Here is a 21,629-nt window from a genome sequence, read left to right on the forward strand (position 1 = left end):
CATTTCTTAGGGTGAAGTTGAATATATTTGATAAATAAAATGTATGATACCTGAATTTTGTTTATCTCCAAGTGAGATGAACATGATGTTAGGAGTTACTTCTTTAAACTGCCAAGTATATTTCTCAAACTACCAAGAAATAAGCTCAAAGTTAGTCACCCTCCTAGCAGTTTATCTGCAACCAGAGGAAGGAGAGTTGATAGGCTGCATGGCACAAAGGAAAGAACTTTGACTCTGGACTCAGAGCACCTGGGTTGATATCCTACTTTTAACATAGCTACTACCTTTGTGACTTTAAGTATATTACAACCTCCCTGGATTTGGGCTTCCTAATCTATAAAATGAAGGGGGATTGGATTAACTGGCCTCTTAGGTCCCTTCCAGCTCTAAATCTATGATTTTATGATCATTCTAAGTCTACAAGATTGATGGGATGGGGCATGTCTTCTTTTGGCACTATACCACTCAGATTACATGATCAGCATTTACATCAACACATCAGAGATCTATAATTTCATCCCTGTAAGAACATTGTCCATTGAGGAAAGTCATTGATGACTCAGTAGATAGTCTTATACAGACACCTGAGGCTTTCAGGGAGGTTACATCATTTGCCCATGATCATACTAGTAAATGTCAGAGGAAAAGATCCAACTAGGAATTCCAGCACCTGGAGCAAATTCAGTGGGGAGTGGAGGGTGGAGATAGTATGAGACAGAGACTCCAGGACACTCTGAAGACAGGGCACCGCCACTGCCACTGATACCAGCCTCCCTTTTTGGCATGGTTCCCCAGGCCAATCAGGATACAAGCATAGTGGCAGGACAAGATAGCTTTGAGATATAGGCATGATGGCAGCAGGACCCTGAAAGACAGGAAAAGGTTCATGCTCCCCTGAGGGCACCGACATTCAAGAGGGCACACTTATTTTACATAGTAGACCTCCCTTTGCTGAATTTACTAGGGGAAGCTTGCTCCCCTCCTCCAGAGAGGGTTTGCCCCCAACTCATGTGTGTTTGCTAGGACAAAACAACAATTGCTCCAGGATGGTTACAGTTCGAGTTACAAGCAGGATTTGAACCTAAGTACTCCTGCCTCCAAGTCTAACATTCTCTCTACAGCATTGCACTGATTCATGGTTAATGAATGGTTACCTGGTTAACCATGGTTAACATGGTACTGCATGTACATTATCTCCCACCTCATGGAACATCACATAATGAATGGTAAGATAAGGAAAGTTATAAAACTCCTATCATTTACACCATTCTCAACTTTGAATGCTCTTCTACCCAAATCCTACCTGTTCTTCAAGGCCTTATATAAGCCCCAACTCCTCAGTGAAGTCATTCCTCCCTTCTTTCTTCTTCCTCTATGCACATGTTACTTTTACCATTCATTAGTTATTTTAACCTACTGACCATGAGAGTATTGAGTCTAGTAATATACATTGTATTGCTGCATTATAATCTTATTTAATTTCCCATGTTATCATAACCTTATCTCTCCAGGTAAAAGGTAAAGGTAGTATGCTATACTTTTCCCTTTCAGTGTCTAGTACTAGAGGTACATGGTAAGTACCCAATAAATATTTGCTGAATTATGTCAGTTGGTTATCAAGGAGTTCACACACTATGAGATATAATGTGAAGCTAGTATACTGATCATAGCATTTGAGAAAAGCTAACATGGGCATTAGATGTACTCCCTTAGTATAAGATAGGATATCACTCCTTCATTTCTAAATGGATTGCAGCTGTATATGTACAAATATTGCTGCTAAGAGACAATGAGAGACAGCACAATGTAGTGGTTAGAAAACTGGCCTTGAAAGACCTATACTTTTTCTTTTGCTAGGCAACGAGATTAAGTGACTTGCTCAGGATGACACAGCTAGTAAGTGTTATATGTCTGAGGCCAGGTTTGAACTCAGGTCCTCCTGACTCCAGGGCCAGTGCTCTATCCACTGCACCACCTAGCTGCCCCCAGAGGAGACCTATTCTTAAGCTTTTGATACATACTGGCTGTGTGACCGTGGGCAACTCACTTAATCTCTCAATGCCCCAGGCAACTCTATGACTTTAAGTTTCAGAACACGTATAGCCTTGCTAGAGGGAATTTCTTTCATAGGTGTTTCCTATACCAATAAGATCATATATTGATGTCTGGAAAAGAGAACCTTAACCCACAAGGCAAATTTCAAAATAATCCTGATATTCGTTGTTTCATTTACCTAACCCTGACTCATGTGTGCCCATCTATCCCAATAAAACACTTACATTACAACCTTTAGTTTTCTAATTTGGAACTATGCCCAAAGGGCTATAAAATTGTGTATACCCTTTGACCCAGCAATACCACCACTAGGTCTGTATCACAAAGTGATCATAAAAAAGGGAAAAGGACCTACCTGCACAAAAATATTTATAGCAACTCTTTTTGTGGTGGCAAAGAACTGGAAATTGAGGGGGTGCCCATTAATTGGGGAATGTTTGGACAAGTTGTGGCATATGAATGTAATGGAATACTATTGTTCCATAAGAAATGCTGAGCAGGCAGATTTCAGAAAAACCTGGAAAGACTTATATGAACTGATGCTGAGTGAAATGAGCAGAACCAGGAGAGTACTTGACACAGTAACAGCCACATTGTGCAATAATCAACTTTGATAGACTTGGCTCTTCTTGGCAATACAATGATGTAATGATCCAAAAGACTCATGATGGAAAATACCATCCACATCCAGAGAAAGAACTATGGAGTCTGAATGCAGATGGAAGCATACTATTTTCACCTTTTTTTTGTTTGTTTTTTATTTCTCTTAGTGTTTCCATTTTGTTCTGATTCTTCTTTCACAACATGAATAATGTTGAAATATGTTTAATGTGATTGTACATACATAGCTATATCAGATTGCTGGCTTTCTTGGGGAGAGTGAAGGGGAAGGAGGGAAGGAAAAAAAAGTTTGAAACTCAAAATCTTATGAAAGTGAATGTTAAAAACTTTTTTACATGTAATTGGGAAAAAATATACTACAACCCTTTGCTCTCTACCCCCATGGTAAATAATATCAAGAAAGGCAGGATTATTAAACACACATACACACCCACACACACACACCTTTGATAATGAATAAAAAGAGTTGGCTTTTCAGTACAGAGAAAGTCAGATACCCCATGTGATATTTTAGAAGCAGAGAGAGGTATCTGGAATTTTCTCATATTATTTCCATATTCCTGTGGGTTGGATGAGTGAAGATGAGGGAATAGCCAAGCAAAGGGCAGATGAAGGATTCTCCTAGGTAATATTCCTTCCTCAATAGGAAAGTACACAAGCAGTCAAGTCTCTATATGCCAAATGCCAAATAGACTGCAGTCATATGTGTAATTCTGGAGAGACCGGCTTAGTGGTATAAGCATCAGCTGTGCAATACTTAGACTCACTGGAACCACAGGCTAACAGCCTGCCAAAGTCAGCTGAAGCTTTCAGTTAGCTGAATGGAGTGCCATACGATTTATCAGATGGAATCTTTCAGATTAAATATCTCAACTCAAGATTCTGTCTGCCCTGAAGGCTTGCTAAAGATTCCATTGGGCTTTGGAAGAAGAGCATAGAACAAGAGACCAGGGTGAAATATCTCTGACCTCTCAGAGAGTCTGCCTTACCCCCATAGCTATCAGCTTACTATTTTAACCATCCTCTAAAAGTGACATGTATTTATAAACAAAATAGGTCATCTCCTCTAAAACCTGCGATGGAGAGAGACTTTCTAGTAAGTTAAGCTTTCTTTGTGCAAAATAGGGTGTCCTCTCAAAGGGCTGCTTTGAATCAAGATTAGTTCTGAAACTTGGTAATCACCTTCAACTGGTTATAAATTACCGAATTACAGAATTGGAAAAGATCTTAGAGATTGATTATTCCCTTATTTTACACTGCAGGATATTGAGGTCAGATAAATGACCACACCGGATCACCCCACTAGTCTTTCCTCTCCAAACATGATCCTGGACTTCCAGCCGATATAAACTATGCACCTTCAAAATTAAAATATAAAGCCTTCAGAATCATTACACTGATTGAAAATTAATGGTTAAAGAGATTTTGACTTCACAAAATTCCTGACAAATTATAACTCAGCAAGGGGCTAAAAGAAATATGTCAAAAGCTGAAAAAATAAGAATAGGTAACACATGAGGAGTAAGCAGGTTCTCTATAAAGTAGTTGTGTCCAAAATAATTTCACAATCTGGGCTGCATTCAGCAAGATTAAATTTGTCCTGAGGGTTTCTAACTTGTCTTCCATTTAATCTTTTAATTTCTTTTTAATGTAGAGCAGTTAATCTTTTACCAATCCCTCCTCAAACCTAGAATATAACCGCAAGGTGTTAATGAGGCCATAAACTAACTGTCAAGAAGCATCTTAGTATAGTCCATGGCTTAATAAATGCTTGACTGTAGACTGCAGAATGATCCTTTTGTGAGGTGTGAACAGCTTTTTATGACCAGTTAAGGAGAAGAAAATGGGATTGAATGAGCAAATAAACTAGCCAGATCCCTGGGGGCTTTAACTAACTAAGCCTTAAGGAGTTTCAGAAAATCCTGGAAGCTACAAAAAGCTAGAAGAAAAATCCGGCCCTTGAAAGGGAGTCACTCTTGTTGGGAAGATGAGAGTTTGGGTTGCTTTGAAACCCTACCATTCAACCGATAGGAGATAATGGATACATAGTAGGGAGCAGAGACACATTCTACGGACAGATAATGAAATAGAGCCAGTCTCTCAAGTGAAGAAGCAAGATGAAGCAATGGGAGCCCTGAGCATGCCAGCTGAGCAACCTACCCGACAGAGATGCTGTACCTAAGGGGACCTACAGCACCAAAAATTATGAGTTGCCTTTGCCACACCTGTATCTTACATGAGTTCCTCACTACCATTGTACTCTGAGTTTGAACCCACTCTTTGCATGGATGTGGTATGTGTGCTTGTGATAGTGTACATCTCAGATTACAAATCTGGAGAGAAAGTTTCTTAACTATTGTTCACTGAGAACTAAGTATGTGTGTTGGTGTTTGTTAACGGGCAGCACACCATTGAGCACTCATGAGCTATAGTATTAGGAGTGTAGAGTCACAGGGTTACTTCTAGAACAGAGGTGGAAGCCCCTTTGGGAACTCAGCCTTCAAGTATGAGTACAAATTGGAGTACCCTGGGTGGGGAAGATGAGAGTTACATCTTTTTTCTTTTATCTCAAATTGTAAGCATTAAAACATTTACTGTATAGTATAGGGAATCAGAAACTTTTTTTAAAATATACATAATAAAAGGGGAGAGGGGATAAGCATTTAAATAGTGCCTACTATGTCAGGCACTGTATTAAGCACTTTATCTCATTTGATTGTTACAACAGCCCTGTGAGGTAGGTGATGCTATTATCCTCATCTTACAGTTGGGGAAATTGAGGCAAAGAGAGGTTAAGTCACTTGCCCACAGTCACATAGCTAATAAATATAAAATCTAAGACCAAATTTGAAATCAGGTCTTAGTAGTAACTGGCTCTGGCCTTTTCAAAAGTTGTTTCCCTTCCTGACAGGTCTCCCTTAAGAAAGTGAAATGTAAATGGTAATGTGCAAATTGTGAAGAACTCTCCTTCTATTGGATACAGGAAGCAGAATTTGGTGTTAGTGAAAGAATATGTGTATTTCTGTTTGTTTTATTTCTGTTTATATTTCTGTTTATTGTTTATTAATTTCAATTAAGTTATATGCCTCTGTATGGGATCAAACAAACCAAAAAACAAAACCACCTTTGGTGATCAAGGTACAAAGTGCCCCCTATTAACTCTATCTACTATACTTGCAAAGGGCCAAAAGGTAAAAACAACAAGGAGTACCTCAGTAAGAATGGCAACTATAACACTAGCCTCTGGAACCCAGAAAGGATCTAATGAAACAAAATGAAGAAAAGAGTAATTTCAGAATACAAGTCTAGGTATTCCCACTTTTACTCCATTGGTCTGAAGAGCAACAATGCCTTTTCCTATGTACCCAACCTTCTCCTTGAAAGAGACAAGTGAAATTCATTCATGCATTCAATTCATTTAGTAAGCATTTATTAAGTGCCGGCTGGGTACCAGGCCCTGTGCTAGGCACTGGAAATAGAAACAAAAACCCCAAAGTAGTTTTGCCCTCAAGGGACATACAGTCTCCTGGGGAGATAAAATCATTTACACAGATAAATATATGCATCATCATTTCAGGAGACTGATGTTAGTAACAACTATAGGGACTTAAAAAGACTTCTACAGGAAGAGGCACACGAAATGGGCTTTGAAGGGAACTAAAGATTCCGTGAAGTGCAAGTTTATTCCAGATACGAAGGAGGAGTCTTTTAAAAGGCATGGAGGGAAGAGATAGAGTGCCAAGTTTGGACAAGAGAAAGTGAGCCAGTTTGGCTAGACTGTGGAGTATATAAAGGGGAATGATATGAATTAAGTCTAGAAAATAGGCAAGAGTCATAATGAGGAGAATTTATTTCAATGAACTTAGAATAAAGAAGATACAATCTTTCTACATATGTATATCTGCCCATAGATATGTAAATATATACAAATTCATATTTATGTATAATTGGCATTATGTTTCTCCCATGTTATTTTATGCAGATGAATTTAGCACTGAGATTGTCTGAAATTGATATCTCCAAAGATCAAAAATGTTCTCAAATTATTTTCATAGTATACAAATATAAAGTCAACCAATCAACCACCCAATTATCTACCAAACACCTTCCAGTACTGTATTCATAGGCACTTAACAGACACACAAAAATGGCAGAGGCCGTGCTGTCTACCATCATAACTAACAAAACAGAACTAATGTGCATAGAACAATGAGACAAGTTGTTAAACTTAACTCTTATTGACTAAAGTACTGTAGGAATTCACTGAAGAGATAAGTGTAAACAGGAATACTTGGGGAAGACTTCATGGAAGAGGTGAGACTAGTTAGGTCTTAAAGGTTGAGTATAATATGAGAGGAGAATGAAAGTCATTCCAAGCATGGAGGAAAATACATAGCTAGAAATGACCTAGAAATAATGAGATCTAGCATAGACTTGGTGTTTGAAGGGTTGTGGTCAAGTCACGGTTCTGTCTTTCACTTGATAGATGACTTTGGGCAAGTCTCTTAACCTCTCTGAAAAGGCTAATATTTATACTCACATAGGGTGGTTATAAGAAAAACAGCTTGTAAGGCTGTTACTGCATTACATAAATATAGACTATTATTATTATTGTTCTGAGATATTGAAGAGAAAGAAATTTGCCTTGCCTAAGTGTAAGGTACATATTGGGGAATAGTAATGAGAAACCAGGTTGGATGAGTTGGAAGTCAGGTTGGATAAGGACTGAAAGTTAGGGGAGGCCTCAAAAGTCAATGGGATGAGTTTGGATTCCCTAATCTGTCATTTGCCGCTTTCCATGGTCTAATAAGTCTTGTTTCACTTGACTCCCCTTCTCACATATTGTGTTCCAGTCACATCGGACTATTAACTGTTTCTCTATCTCATCCTATATTGTCTTACCTCCATACAAACCATCCCACCATATCTAAAGCACGCTCCCTCCTCATCTCCCTCTGTTTTCACTTGATGTGGACCTTAATGGAAGAGAAGGATTCTTCCTCCTCCAAGATGTCTTCCCTGACCCCCCCCCACCATGGGAAGTGATCTCTACCTGATTAAAATCCTTATAGTACTTTGGATTTCTCCCTTACCTTTATCACATTCTTTCTCCTTTCATATTCATTTCTATGTATGCCTTATCTTTCCTTATTAGATCATAAGGCAGGGACCACATTGTTTTTCAGCTTGGCATCTCTAGCACTTGGCATAGTGCCCTTCACATGGTAGGCACCTAAAAAATCCCTGTAGGGATCCATTATACATTTTTGAGCAAGGGAGTATCATGATGAAAATTGGATTTTAGGGAGATTAACAAAGCACAAGTACTCAGGATACACTGTAAATGAAATCAGAATGAGCAGAGCAGACACGAGCATGTACTTGTTACTTTACTTTTGTGTAATTGCTTAATATGCACACATGTGCATGCATACACACACACATTCAAAGTACCTTGAACCAATGAAATCTTATCTCTGATATCACTGTATTCACCAAACCGCAGGCTGTTTGTTGCTACTGCTCAGAACTAAATATTTCTTCTAGGACCTTTGACTTCCACATGCAAATACTCCCACAGGGCCCATTAAATGCCATCTTCCATGCTAAGCCCCATTCCTGTGAATTGTTCCAACTCCCTTTCCTACAAGGGGAACAACAGAAAACAACAAATATAGCAAGCATACACGGCAACGTGTGTGTTATTTCTGGACACTCATACATCATTTCGGTGACATAAGTCCAAAGACTCTCTTGTTGCACACTCGACACTCGGCCTCATTCCACTCACATGGTTTGGCTGTAGAACACAGCAGGGTCTTGAAAAGCACTCCAGCAATGCACACGGTCATGCAGCATAGCCTAGCCAGGAAAATTAAGTGTAATTGATGATGAAGAGAGGATACTTTTTTCCTACTGTTAGAAGGCATAACTTTGCTTAAGAATTTAAAGCAATAGAGTCACTTATTCCATCAAAACTAGTAGACTTTGACTTATCTCTTCATCAGTGACACCATTGTTGGCTCCAAGTTACCATTTCTGGCTAAGTGGTAGGGAAGATGTAATCTAACTAGCATCATTCTGCTAATTCCAGAATCCACTGCTTCCTTTTTTATTTTCATACTAATTCTGTTTTTAAAGGAATTTAGTTTGGTTTATACATCTATGAAAAAAGGAGCAAGAATTGGTTCAGAACATTCTCTATACTGGGTATGATAGAGCACTAGATCTGAATTCAGAGGACCTGGATTTTGAGTTTCAGTTATGTCACTTATTAACTATGTGACCTTGGGCAAATCACTTTACTGCTTAGAGCCTCAATCTCCTCTTTCATAAAATGGGTTAATAATGCTTGCACTATTTATCTCACTGGACTGTTATTAGGACCAAAGTACTTTATAAGCCTTAAAGCTCTATATGAATCTAAGTTTTTACTATTATTCTCAAACTGAAAGTTCTATGGCCTGAATCATAGAAAAGTCAAGCTGTAATGTTAACAAAGGTTAGCCAATCTTAGATTTAGTATTAGAAGGGACCTTAAAGGTTGAAAGGGCCAAATTTCTCATTTCATATATGAATCAACTAAATCAACTATGAAACAACCAGATATGTTAAGTCAGGGATTCTTAACTTGGGTCTGTGAACTTTTTTAAAAAATATTTTGATGACTATTTCAATATATCTGGTTTCATTTGTAATCCTATGTATTTTATCTTATGTATTTAAAATATTATTCTGAGAAGGGGTTCCTTAAGTTTCATGAGACTACCAGAGGCCCAAAAAAAGTTAAACACTCCTGTATTAAGTGATTTGCCCAAGACAAGTAAGTAAGTATTTGCCCAAGGTAGTAAATAGAAAAAAGCCAAGATTAGAACTCAGGTCCTTTGACCTACAAATCCAGAGTTGTTTCCACTGCAGCAGAGTTCTAAGCCCTTTAACAATTGAGAACCTTTCAGCCCATCAAAATTCATTCCCTGAGCTAACATGTAAAACAATCTTTTTAGATCCCTGTACCACTCCAGGATAGGTGTGCAGTATAAGGAGTATTCAGTACAAGCCCCTTGAAAACAGCATCTGTTTCATCTCTCTCCTGATCTCCCTAGCATCTAACACAGTGCTTTGAATATAGTGTCATTTAATAAATGTTTCTTGAATTGAAATACAGTGAAAAAAGCCTACTTTGTTATAGGCTTAAAATGTTGCAATTTAGATAAGCCATCTCCAAGAAACACTCTCTGATTTATTCAGTCAGTAATGATTTCTTTCTCCTCTGAAATAACTTTATGCCTATCTTACTATACTTTCACACTCTATATCATAGCATTTGTAAACATCTTGTCCTACTACTGGACTAAGTTTTTGAGGGTTCCCAATTCTTATTCTTCTTTGCATTCTCCACAAGGTCTTGAACATATGAAGCACTCAATGCATATTTGTTGAATTGAAATCCATCAAAAGAAAGAACCTTGTACCAATTTGTAAGAATATTTTAGTCACTTACCTCCAGAAATCTGGAATATGAGTGGTATCACAGATCACCAGAGAAACCATAACAGATCTTAACCAAAATATCTTGACCAAACAAGTTTGCTGAGCTATTTAGAAGACTACACTTCATTCATCTGTCTAGTAAAGTGACGCTCAGGTCTTGGAGGTTGAGATTTGGGGTACTGAGGATGCAATACATGTTTAATTCTTTAAGATGCTACTCGATGGGAAAGGATGACAGAAAGATGGGTACTTGCCAGAACTATGCTGTGATTCTGGTGGGTGACACAAACAGAAGGAGTGACCAGTGACCACTTACAGGCAGGGGCCCTATAGTTCTAAATTCTCTTGGCTCCTCACAAAAGAAGATGGCCAAAGATGCCTAAAGGTTTGAAATGAGAGTGTGGACAAGGACATTTTCAAATGAGAGCGGGGAAAGTTATTAAAGGTGTTGGGAATTCCAAAGAAGGATGAAGCAAAAAATAGACCAAAACATTATTCTGAGAAGGGGTTCCATAAGAACAAATTGCCAGAGGGGTAAATATGGAAGCAACTTTTGTCCTTGGAGCTTTGTGAAAGATGTCTACACAGTCCCGTGAGGGGAGTGTCCTTGGTATTTGGAATTCTCTCTTCAAGTTGGCAAGAAAACTAACCAACTGAGCCAATGTGGTTTGCTGAGCTCTCCACACTGGCAGGATCTGAGGCTGCATGTGTTCATTAATTGCATGCTTTCCATTTAGGACATGGTTTAAACTTGTAGGAAATGCAGTACAAGTTCTAATCTCTTCCACACACATAAAATCCTTCACTGAACTACATGCAATGGCCTTTTTCAGATGCAGGTCTAATTTACATTCTGTGCTATTTCTGTCTGCACCTTTGGCGATGTTCAATAAATATTATTATTCATCTACTGTGGAAAATGATGATTAGAAGAACAATATGTGCTCCATTATCTGGGTAAGAAATATCTAGACCATGAATCAGTTCATGGAAAAGAGGTTTACATGTTCTGAAGAAAAAAATGGTGTCAGAAGAAGAAAGAGGGACTCTTACAAGTCTTCTTCCATGTTACTCCCCTATACATACACTATGGTCTAGCCTCCTTGCTGTTTTATGCACACAACACTCCATCTTTCCATTTCCATGCCTTTGCACTGGCTGTCCCTCCTGGAATGTTCTTCATCCTCATCTCTACCTCTTAATTTCACTTTCTTCCATCAAGGCTCAACTCAAATCCAACCTTCTATAGAAGGATTTTCCCAGTTCCCCCAGCTGCTAGTGCCCTCTGAAATATATCTTCACCTTGTATATATCTTGTATATTCCTAGTCATTTATATATTCTCTCCCACACTAGAACATGAACTTATTCAGGATAGGCACAGTTCTTATTTTTACCTTTTTTGTATCCTAAGCACTTAGCACAGTATTTGATACATGCTTAAGTGGTTAATAAATGTTTGACTCACCGACATGTGAAATAGAAACAGGTAGATTTGGGAGAGATTCTAAGCTTGTATTTTTGAGTGCACAGGATAAACTAAGGTTCAAAAAGGAAAGAAGGTAAATTCCTCAAGCATAGAGACCAAGTCTTACCATTTTTTATATTCTCCATAGCATAATTAATAGGTACTCTGTAGCATGTGCAGTGGCCACACCTCAGGAAAAAAAAAAACATCTTAATGGACAGGCTAAAGAAGATTGAGGGGATCCAACAGACCTCAAACTCAACTGTGAGTGAGGTGGGGTATCTACCCCAAGCACATGAAGACTTCACCCAGAGGAATGGGCCAAAGAGGACAGTTTATTTCAATGGCCACCAAGGCAACTTGGTCAGACATCAAAGACATCAAGGTCATCCACTGCACCCAGTTGTCTTGACTTTTGTCTTGCCACTAGACTTCAATGACTCTGGAAGAGAGAGTGAGGTTGACAACTTTGTGCAACTCTGCCTCATTTAAATCCAATTCATGTACAGGTCAAGACATCACCCATGATGTCATTGGTCCTCTTTGAAAACAAAGGATAAACAACAACAACAGGTATTCTATAAATGTTGAGAAAATTAACTAGTTAGTAAATTTCATGATTAGGAGGTTAAAATTTTCTAAAACAAACATTCAGAGCAATTATAGAAGAAAGAGTAGGTGAGAAAGGGAATAAAAGAATCTGATTTTATTAAATGTGATGAAAAAGATGAACTGAAATTGGGCACCAGAGTATCAGTATGCATGCTAAGTTGCTAAACTGAGATCTCCTCACTATAGTTAGGTCTTATGTAACATAATCAGATCAATTAACCCCTACAGAATACAATACACTCAATTATTCATATAATTTCAGCGATTCATCCTTCACAGTAATAGGCATTTTAAATATTCTTCATATATATGATGTTTCAAATATAAATATAACCTGTAAGGTACTGTTTTACTACTGGAGTAAAGAGAAACCTTTATCAGAGACAGAAAAAATATATCTATCCATTTATAAACAAAGATGCTACAAGCAGGAGTAGTCTTTACTCAATCTCAAGGATGTGGCATGTCAGATTACTTCAATTATCTTTGACTTTTTCCACTTAATTTTTATTCCCTTCCAGTAATTTGGGAATTCTTGACTTACTTGGAATTCCAGCTGTGGGGAGAAAGAAAATGTTTCTTCAGTCAGTGACAAATAAAAATATTAGATAATCAACATTTCTGTCTCTGTGGTGAATGTGTTTTTTCTTTCTTTCCTGCAATAGTAATACAGTGTCTTACAGCTTATAGCTATATTTGAAAGGACATACATGAAGAATGTTTAAAATGCCTTTACTGTAAAAAATTAATGGCTGAAAATTAAATTTTAAACTGTAACCCTCAAGATTGGCATATCCTTAGGGCTCAGCAAAATGAAGATTGGCATATCCTTAGGGCTCAGCAAAATGTCTAATGACATGAAGGCAAAAAGAAATTTCTTAACTTGAGTTGTTGGTATATAATTCTGATATGGAATATTTAAAGCATTTTTCAGATATTAATCTCATACTGAAGCAGCTACATGGTACAGTGAAGAGAATACTAGACCTGGAGTCAGAAAGACCTGAGTTCAAATCCTGCCTCAGACATTTAATAATTGTGTGACCCTAAGCAAATCATTTAACCTCAATTTGCCTCAGTTTCCTCATGTGTAAAATTAGGACAATAACAGCATCTATTTTGCAGCATTGTATTAGCACGAAATACAATGAGATAATATTTATAAAGAACTTAGCCTAGTGCCTAACATATCATAAGTACTTAATGAATGCTTATTCCCTCCTACTGTATACATTAATGAGAGGCAGAATAACATAGCATAGCGGTTAGAGCATTAGCCTCAAAGCCATGAAAACCAGAGTTTGAGTTCAGGCTTTTATTCATATTGGCTGTGCAACCCTGGGAAAGTCACTGAATCTCCCAGAGCTCTAGGTAATTCTCTAAGACTTTAAATTGCAGAGAAAGTGCTGACCTGTATTGGTAGAGGGAGATTACTCACATGGGAGTTCCTTATGCCAGTGAAATCACAGGTCTTATCCTTATTCCTGCAACTTTGAGGTAGGTGGTAGCTAGTTAGAAACGTCAGGGGAATGGAAAGAAATCTAACTTTTGCCAGATCAGGCTCACGGGTCAAGCTGGAACTCTGAGCCCTTTCAAAACCAAGCTAGCAATCTCTATCAGAAGATGTTGCCTTGGCGGGCTATTGATGCTTTTTATTTTCTTCACTTAAGACTGAAGGGAAAACCCAAAAACAGTTAAATTAGATTTTCTAAAATAATCTCTGGTCTTGCTGAAATATGCAGGTGATAAGAAATGGAAACGAATTTTATTTTCCACATTTTAGTATCATTTGGGAGAGTTTTCCTACCTCTTCAGAGTTGTTTAAATTTGTAGGGGGAGATACACATCTGAACAAATGCAGCCTGTTTTGTCATGTAAGGACTTTTTAAATATCTTCTCTAATTTGCCTTTCTTTAACCTTTTTCACAATGAATGAAGGTAAATTCTTCTAACTGACTGCATCTTGCTGGACTCAGACCTTGCTTTACATCCATCATCCCCAGAATCTCGAGACATCTTGCCATCCACAGTGCTGCTATGCCTACTCTCTAAACTTAAACAGCATCCTCCTTTGAATCAGCAGCACACACACCTCCCTCTCTGATTGGTCTCAGGTCATCATTCACATTCAAATGTCTTGGGATACCTTGCCATTTGCCCTGTCACAATTCCCATTTCCACCTCTTGTTCTGGGGAAAGTAATCAAATCAGGCTTACTATTGGTTCTGGTAAGGGCAAAATTAATTGTTCTATAGCTCTACTCACCCTTCCTATGACTCCTCCTATAAAAACTCCCTTCCTTGACCACTATTTCCAAATGTATTGTTTCCTATTAGAATACAGGATCCTTAAGGGCAAAGGTTGTCATTTTTTTATATGTGTTTCCCAGAACTTAGCACAGTTCCTGGAGCATGGTAGATACTTGATAAGTGCTTTTTCATTCATTTCTTCTCATGATATAAAATGGCCCTTTTCCTAGGTGGCTTTTAATCACAATTGAATTAGAAACAGAAAAAAAAAGCCAGTCATCAACTACACTGAACATTCTACAAAATAAAGACCAAAAAAATGGAAGTAGAGAGTGCTTATTCTTCCAAGAATAAATGGCTCCTGACCCTGAACCTTCCCAGCCTACCTCACAGAGTAGTTCTGAGGATCAAATGAAATAGGATACAGGAAAACCCTTTGTAAATTATAAGATACTCTACAAGCTGTTTTGCTATAGCAGAAAGCCCTTGCAAATTTTTAACATAAATGTCTTTTTAAAATGACCTATTGTAGGGGCAGCTAGGTGGTGCAGTAGATAGGGCACCAGCCCTGGAGTCAGGAAACCTGAGTTCAAATTTAGCCTCAGACACTTGACACTTGCTACATGTATGACCCTGGGCAAGTCACTTAACTCCAATTGCCTTGAAAAACAACAACAACAACAACAAATGACCTACTGTGTCACCTGGGGGACACCTAGTAGAAGATGAGAGCAGACAGGTAGGATAGAGGCCAGCTAGTAAATTTCTCATAGAATCATAGTCTTTGATCAAGAAAAAGGCTTAGAAGTCATCAAGTACAACCTCATTATTTTATAGATTGGAAAACTGAGGCCCAGAAAGGTTAAATATCTATGCCTGTGTTCTTTATTCTATTACAGTGATACTGGTGTCCTTGCGCTAAACACTCCATCTCCTGATTTCAGAAACTTTCACTAATTGTCTCCCATTCCTGGAATTCTCTTTCTTCTCATTTCTACTTCTGGGCTTCCCTGGCTTCCTTTAAGTCTCAGCTAAAATCCAACCTTCTGCAAGAAATCTTTTCGAATTACCTTTATTGTTAGTTTAGTTTGGTTTTGCTAGTTTAGTTTCCCTCTGTTTGATTATCTCCAACTTATTCTGTATATATCTTGTTTGTACATAGCTATTTACAAGTTGTCTCCCCTGCCTCAGAGACTGTGAGCTCCTTGAGAACAGGGGCTTATTTTTGCCTTTCTTTGTGTCCTCCAAGCTTACCATAGTGCTTGCACATATTAAGTGCTTAATATATACTTGTTGACTTGACTTGACATAGTAGTAGAGACAGATAGCTAGTGAGGTGGTACAGTGTTTGACTTAGAATGATAAGGACCTGAGTTCGATCCTACCTCAGACACTTTGCCAATTGTGTGACCTATAGAGAAGCACAATGTTTCTCAGCCTCTGTCTCCTCATCTGCAAAATGGGGATATGAACAGCACTTACCTCACTGAGTTGTGAAAATCAAATGACCTGATATATATATGGCGCTTTGCAAACCTTAAAGTGCTATATAAATGCTGGCTATCATCATCATCATCATCATCATCATCCTCAGTTTCTTTGATCCTAAATCCAGAGCTTTCTCCTCTGTACCATGCTGAAGGCATCAAGAGTTTATTGTATATGATTATGTTAAAGGATGTGGGGCACAGCTTATGGAAAGGTGCCAACAACATGAAAGTCCTAGCACCAAGCAACTAAGTGCTTGTTGGCTGTCTTGTCGTTTCTGTTACATAAATCACCACAACTTGGACATCATAGACTGTGTGTGGATGCAGGTCTGTGAAGATGCGAGTATAGAGTGGACCTTATGTGCAGACAGCTTTCACTCAATAAAAAGCATTGTCTTTCCACTAGAAATAAAAACTGAACCTCAACCAACATTCTTCCTTTTCAGAATGCGTTGTCCCCATTGGTTCACAAATCTATGGAAAATGAATGAATATGAAGACAAGTTTCTTCTCCATTTAAAAAATTAGAACCTCTTTATAGCAATCAGGATCCCCAGTGCCCTTCTAGTCACTTCCTTGAAGCCTGTACTTAATTTTTTTTTGCCAGAGATGGGGGGAGGAAGTGCAGAGGTCATACACTTTGGGGTCTAAATTACCCATCAAGCTCCACAGCTATGATTTCTTGTCATCCATCATGTTAAACACTTACTGTCAGATGGGGGGTGAAAAGTCACAGCCGAAACATGCTGAATGACCAAAATGGAGAGATCATTGTTCCCAATTACTCTGTTATATGATGACTTTTTAAAAATCATATTTTAATTTGTAATTTTTCAAAGGATTCCCAAATATTTTATGAACCTCTAATTCATTTCTACAGCAACTCTTTGGTTCAAGCAGCAAGTATCTCTCTTTTTTAAAGATAGCAAAGCTGGGTCATTAAAAGAGTTAATGGCTTGCCTAACATCACTTACCTAATCAAAAGTAGAGCCAGGAATTCAGTGTAGGACGTTTGACTTTCAATCCAATTGATAGTCACTCTAGATTATGGGGCCTCTGATGACAGCTGTCCAGAAAAATTTGCCCTGTCTGCATGGCTATAAATATCTGTAAATTGGGGCACTTAATATGTACTACTGTGATGGTGGTGGGTGATATTTTTCATTTGATTTGCAAATAGCAAAAGACAAAGGCTTCAGTTTTTCGACAGACATTCTAGGCCTACATTTTCCCCAGTAAACTGTCTTGGGAAGACTAGTTTCCATACATAAAATGTATTCTTTTTTTCATTTAGCATTCAAGGCCTATCATTTTGTCTTGTTGTCATTTTGAAGCATTTATCTACTTGGTAAGGGACAATTCCACCCAGCATCACTGGAAGGTAGAGTGTCCCCACTTTATAGAGAGGAAATGAAAAACAAAAATAAAGTCACAAAGAGATTTTAGGGGATGTGGACTAGTTTCAGTCTTATAACTTTATCTTTTCCATTAAGGCAAACATTTACACTTAATTGGTATGTACTTTCTCCCTATGCTATATAGGGACTCCCACAAAAGGTAGCTAGATGGGGAAGTAGATAATATGCTGAATCTGGAATCAGGAAGACTTGAGTTCAGACCCAGCCTCAGACACTTACTAGCTGTGTAACCCTGAGCAAGTCACTTAACCTTTGCCTACCTCAATTTCCTCATCTATAAAATGGGGATAATAATGGCGCCTACTTCCCAAGGCTGTTGTGAGGATAAAAGAAAATATTTATAAAAATGCTTTGCAAATTTCTAAGTACTACATAAATTCTATCTATTATTCAAAAAACTAACATATTGTTCCAGAGTTTTAGAACTTCCTGGCTGTGATTTCTTGGTGGTCCAATGTATGAAATTCACTTAGGTCTGAGGGGTGCAAAAGTATAACCTAACTTAATACATCAACCAGAAACCATTAGTGCTCCATGAAATGTCAGGGAGATTTTTTTACAGAGGCGTTTGAGAGAAAAGGGCATTAGCAGTGGCTGGAAAATTGTAATGCATTAGACTAACTACAGCAATGAATGTTCTGGGCAGACCACCAACTGGAAGAATGCCACGGGCTATCCCAGGAAATCACAAGGGAGTCAGGGGCCTATGAATGAGACCCACATTTATACCCAGAAAATATTTTCAAGCTGCTTTATTCAGACTTGTGTTATCACAGAATTAGGAAATCAGAAACTTTGGCATCTTTGGGGGCAAAACATGAATAACTGGGGAAAAAACCAAATTCACATTTGCTTCCTTGTGGAAAATGTCCAAAGCAAAATTACTTGTTTTTTTTTTCCTAATCTTAATCTATAAAATTTCAAGTACGCCTCTATTCTCCCTTCTCGGAGAGTGTATCACATGTGTCATTCATCAAATTTTAGAAAAATCCAGAGCAAGCCCCTCATTTTAAAGATGAATGAAGAGGAGCAGAAGGCACAGTTAACGAACCATCTCCCATTCTTTCTACCTCCAAGGAAACACTTCAATACAAAGACACAAGTCACGCTTCCACTCAGCTTCATCTTTCAGCACCTGAACTCAAGGGGTGTGAATGTATGGTGCTACGGGATTAGTTCCTAGAAGCCCATTCATTATGTGGTAGGTTCAAGTTGCTCAAAGAATGTAGAACTTTCTGGCTAGCCATCATTTGTCAGTCCTCTTAGAAACCTAGCAGTATTTTACTGTCGCCATCAAATAATATTAGATGTTCAGACGTGTCCAAACGAATACATTTCCTTAAATACTCCATGGATTTAGGACTTCATCGTTATAGGTACTTCCTGCTCTCATGCAGAACATTGCCACTGCATTCAGTTAGTAGATGGTTTGATAAGTGACTAGAAAGCTATCACCTAGCAGCCAAGCTTATTAGTCATAAGCCTCTTTGAACTAGGCTTGTCTCTGAAAGACAGACAGTCTATTGCTAAGCCCACATTCAAAAAATTTTTTTAGCGTGTTGGGAGGCAGTGTGGTATGGAAGGAAATAAATGTATTTGGAGTTAGAGAAACTGGGTTGAAATCTTGGTTCTACTATTTATTACCTATGTACCCTTTTGCAAGTTACTGACTTAATCTCTTTGGGCCTCAGTTTCCTCAGCTTTAACATGGTATTCTTGGACTAGATGACCTCTAAGGTCCCTTCTGGCTCCAGATCAATGATTCTATGACCTCTGAAGTTACCTGACTTCTCATGGTTTCCTCAATTATATGCTGTTGCGCTGGTGTTGCTGTTTGGTCATTTTTCAGTCATTTCTGACTGTTCATGACCCCACTCGGGGGTTTCCTGGCAGAGATACTGAAATGGTTTGCCATTTCCTTCTCCAGCTCACTTTTACAGATGAGGAAACTGAGGCAAAAGGGGTTAAGCGACTTGTCCAGAGTCACACAGCTAGTAAGTGTCTGAGGCCAGATTTGAACTCAGAAAGATGAGTCTTCTTGATTCCAGACTGGGAACTCTATCCACTGCGTTGCCCTCAGGATTGGATTACATAACCTCAAAATCTATTTTCCTATCAGACTTCCAAAGCTTTATTCTGCTGGCATAACCTTAGGGAGGCATACATGTCACATCCATGCTACAATGAGTCATGAAAGGAAAAATTCAGTAAGAGTTTTGGACCAAATTATGCTATGTCTTGGATGGATGAAAATACATGAATTTTTAAGAATCTCCAGAAAAGGCAATATCATGACCTCTTTCACCAATCTAGTCTAGTATTTTTTAAAGCTACTTTCCATTTTTATTTATTTTAGACTTGCGATTTTATCAGTATAGAAAACTCCCTCCATAAAACTCCCTCAGCTGATGCATATTGGAAACTCATCAGTAATTTTCAGTCTTAGAGTTGTCTGACATCCTGAGTGGTTTAGTGACTTTCCCATGGTCACACAATTAGTATATATCAGAGACAAGTCTTAAACACAGGTCCTCCTGACTCCAAGGGTGGCTTAATATTTACTCTGTCCTATTATGCTTCCTTTGCACAAAATGGTGACAAAGCTCAAGAAAATATGGTAAGCGTTGTAGGGCATACTGGGGCAGTATTGAAATGCGTATATTGCACTGAACTTAGAATGCTGATATTCAATGGCAAATCACCATCTTTCTAAGCCTCAGTTTCCGCATCTATAGAACAGAGACTGTACTACTGGTAGAGCCTGCTTCACTGAAGCTCAAGTGAGATAATGTTTCTACAATGCCTTATAAATTTTAAGTGATATATAAATGTCAGTAATTGTTAAAAGTCAGTAATTATTATTGAGTGATTAAATCCCATGAAGTTATAGCATTTGTTACCAACACCCAGTTGTTAAATGCTTGACAATATTGCTTAATAACCTACATACATTTCATACAAAAAAGGGGAAGATAATCTAAACTAACTTCTCCTTATTATAGCAAAAATGGAAGAGAATTTGTCAAGATTTTTTGCCACCTTGGGGGGGAAAACCTGTAGTTTAAAAGAGACTGCAAAGTCACATCAATACTAAGTTATATATGTATATATATATATATATGTATATATATATGTATGTATATATATAATAGTTGTACTAAAAATTACCATGTATTTCCATGCATTTATGTATATGTAGGGGTATATGTATATCTGAGGTAGCTAGGTAACTCAGTGGATCCTGGAGTCAGGAAGATCTGAGTTCAAATCCAACCTCAGATACTCACTAGTTGTGTAATTCTGGGCAAGTCATTGGACTTCTGTGTGCCTTAATCCACTGGAGAAGGAAATGGCAAACCACTCTAGTATCTTTCAATCCCGTAGACAGTATTGGCATGCTATAGTCCCCAAGGTCTTGAAGAATCAAACACAACTGAACAACAACAACAACAACATATATAGCAACAGTAATGGGAAAGACGCATAGATACTGTTGTACAAGCAATATGGCATAATTGATAGAACACTGGGCCTGGAGTTGGAAAGACTTGGGTTCATGTTCTGCTTAAAATATTTATTAGCTGTGTGACCCTAGGCAAGTCACTTAACCTATCTTAACTTCAATGCTTATGTCTGTTAAGTGGAGATGATAATGGCACATATCTTATAAGATTGTTGTGAAGAACAAATGAGCTACTATATACCAAGTACTTTACAAATCTTAAAGTGCTACATAAATATTAAGTATTATCATCAATATAGGACCTTTTTCTAAGAGTGACATGTTTGAAGTCATTGTTGACTCCCCATTAAGTGATGAGGATTGCTTGACAAAATCTTGGTTTTAGAAATCATCTAATCTAATTCTTATTGAATTTCTATGGATATTTACATGACAATTAAAGTTCATTTTTTAGAAAATGGCCATTCTCCATAAAAGTCAAACCAACATCCATCATTCATGTTTAGAATGAATAGGTCAGACATTGTAGTTTCTTCCTAAGACTCCATATAATACTTATTAAAATGGTTGAGAGCACACTAGTCACCATGAGGTGCAGTGGAAAGAAAGAACACTTGATTAAAAATCAGAAGACTTGATTGGGCTCAGCCATGTGACTGTGAGCAAGTAATCTCACCTTTCTGAGACAGGGTATCTTCATTTGTAAAGCAGAGATAATACTTGAACTACCTCATCCAGTTGCTGTGAGAAAAGTTCTTAGTAA

The 21,629-nt window shown here is 38.0% G+C and overlaps 1 protein-coding gene across 1 annotated transcript in view; it reads right to left on the reverse strand.

Annotated features, from left to right (window-relative positions):
* Positions 1-21,629, reverse strand: part of ROS1 (ROS proto-oncogene 1, receptor tyrosine kinase) — a 130,493-nt gene that overhangs the window by 28,048 nt on the left and 80,816 nt on the right. Inside the window, 6 exon segments of the mRNA XM_027848575.1 lie at positions 733-865; positions 4,348-4,363; positions 8,131-8,208; positions 8,211-8,320; positions 12,691-12,802; positions 16,695-16,731. Of these exon segments, the coding sequence (XP_027704376.1) occupies positions 733-865; positions 4,348-4,363; positions 8,131-8,208; positions 8,211-8,320; positions 12,691-12,802; positions 16,695-16,731 (486 nt within the window).

The sequence above is a fragment of the Vombatus ursinus genome, unplaced genomic scaffold (assembly GCF_900497805.2).
Source record: "Vombatus ursinus unplaced genomic scaffold, bare-nosed wombat genome assembly UNPS02006779.1, whole genome shotgun sequence".
NCBI lineage: Eukaryota > Metazoa > Chordata > Mammalia > Diprotodontia > Vombatidae > Vombatus > Vombatus ursinus.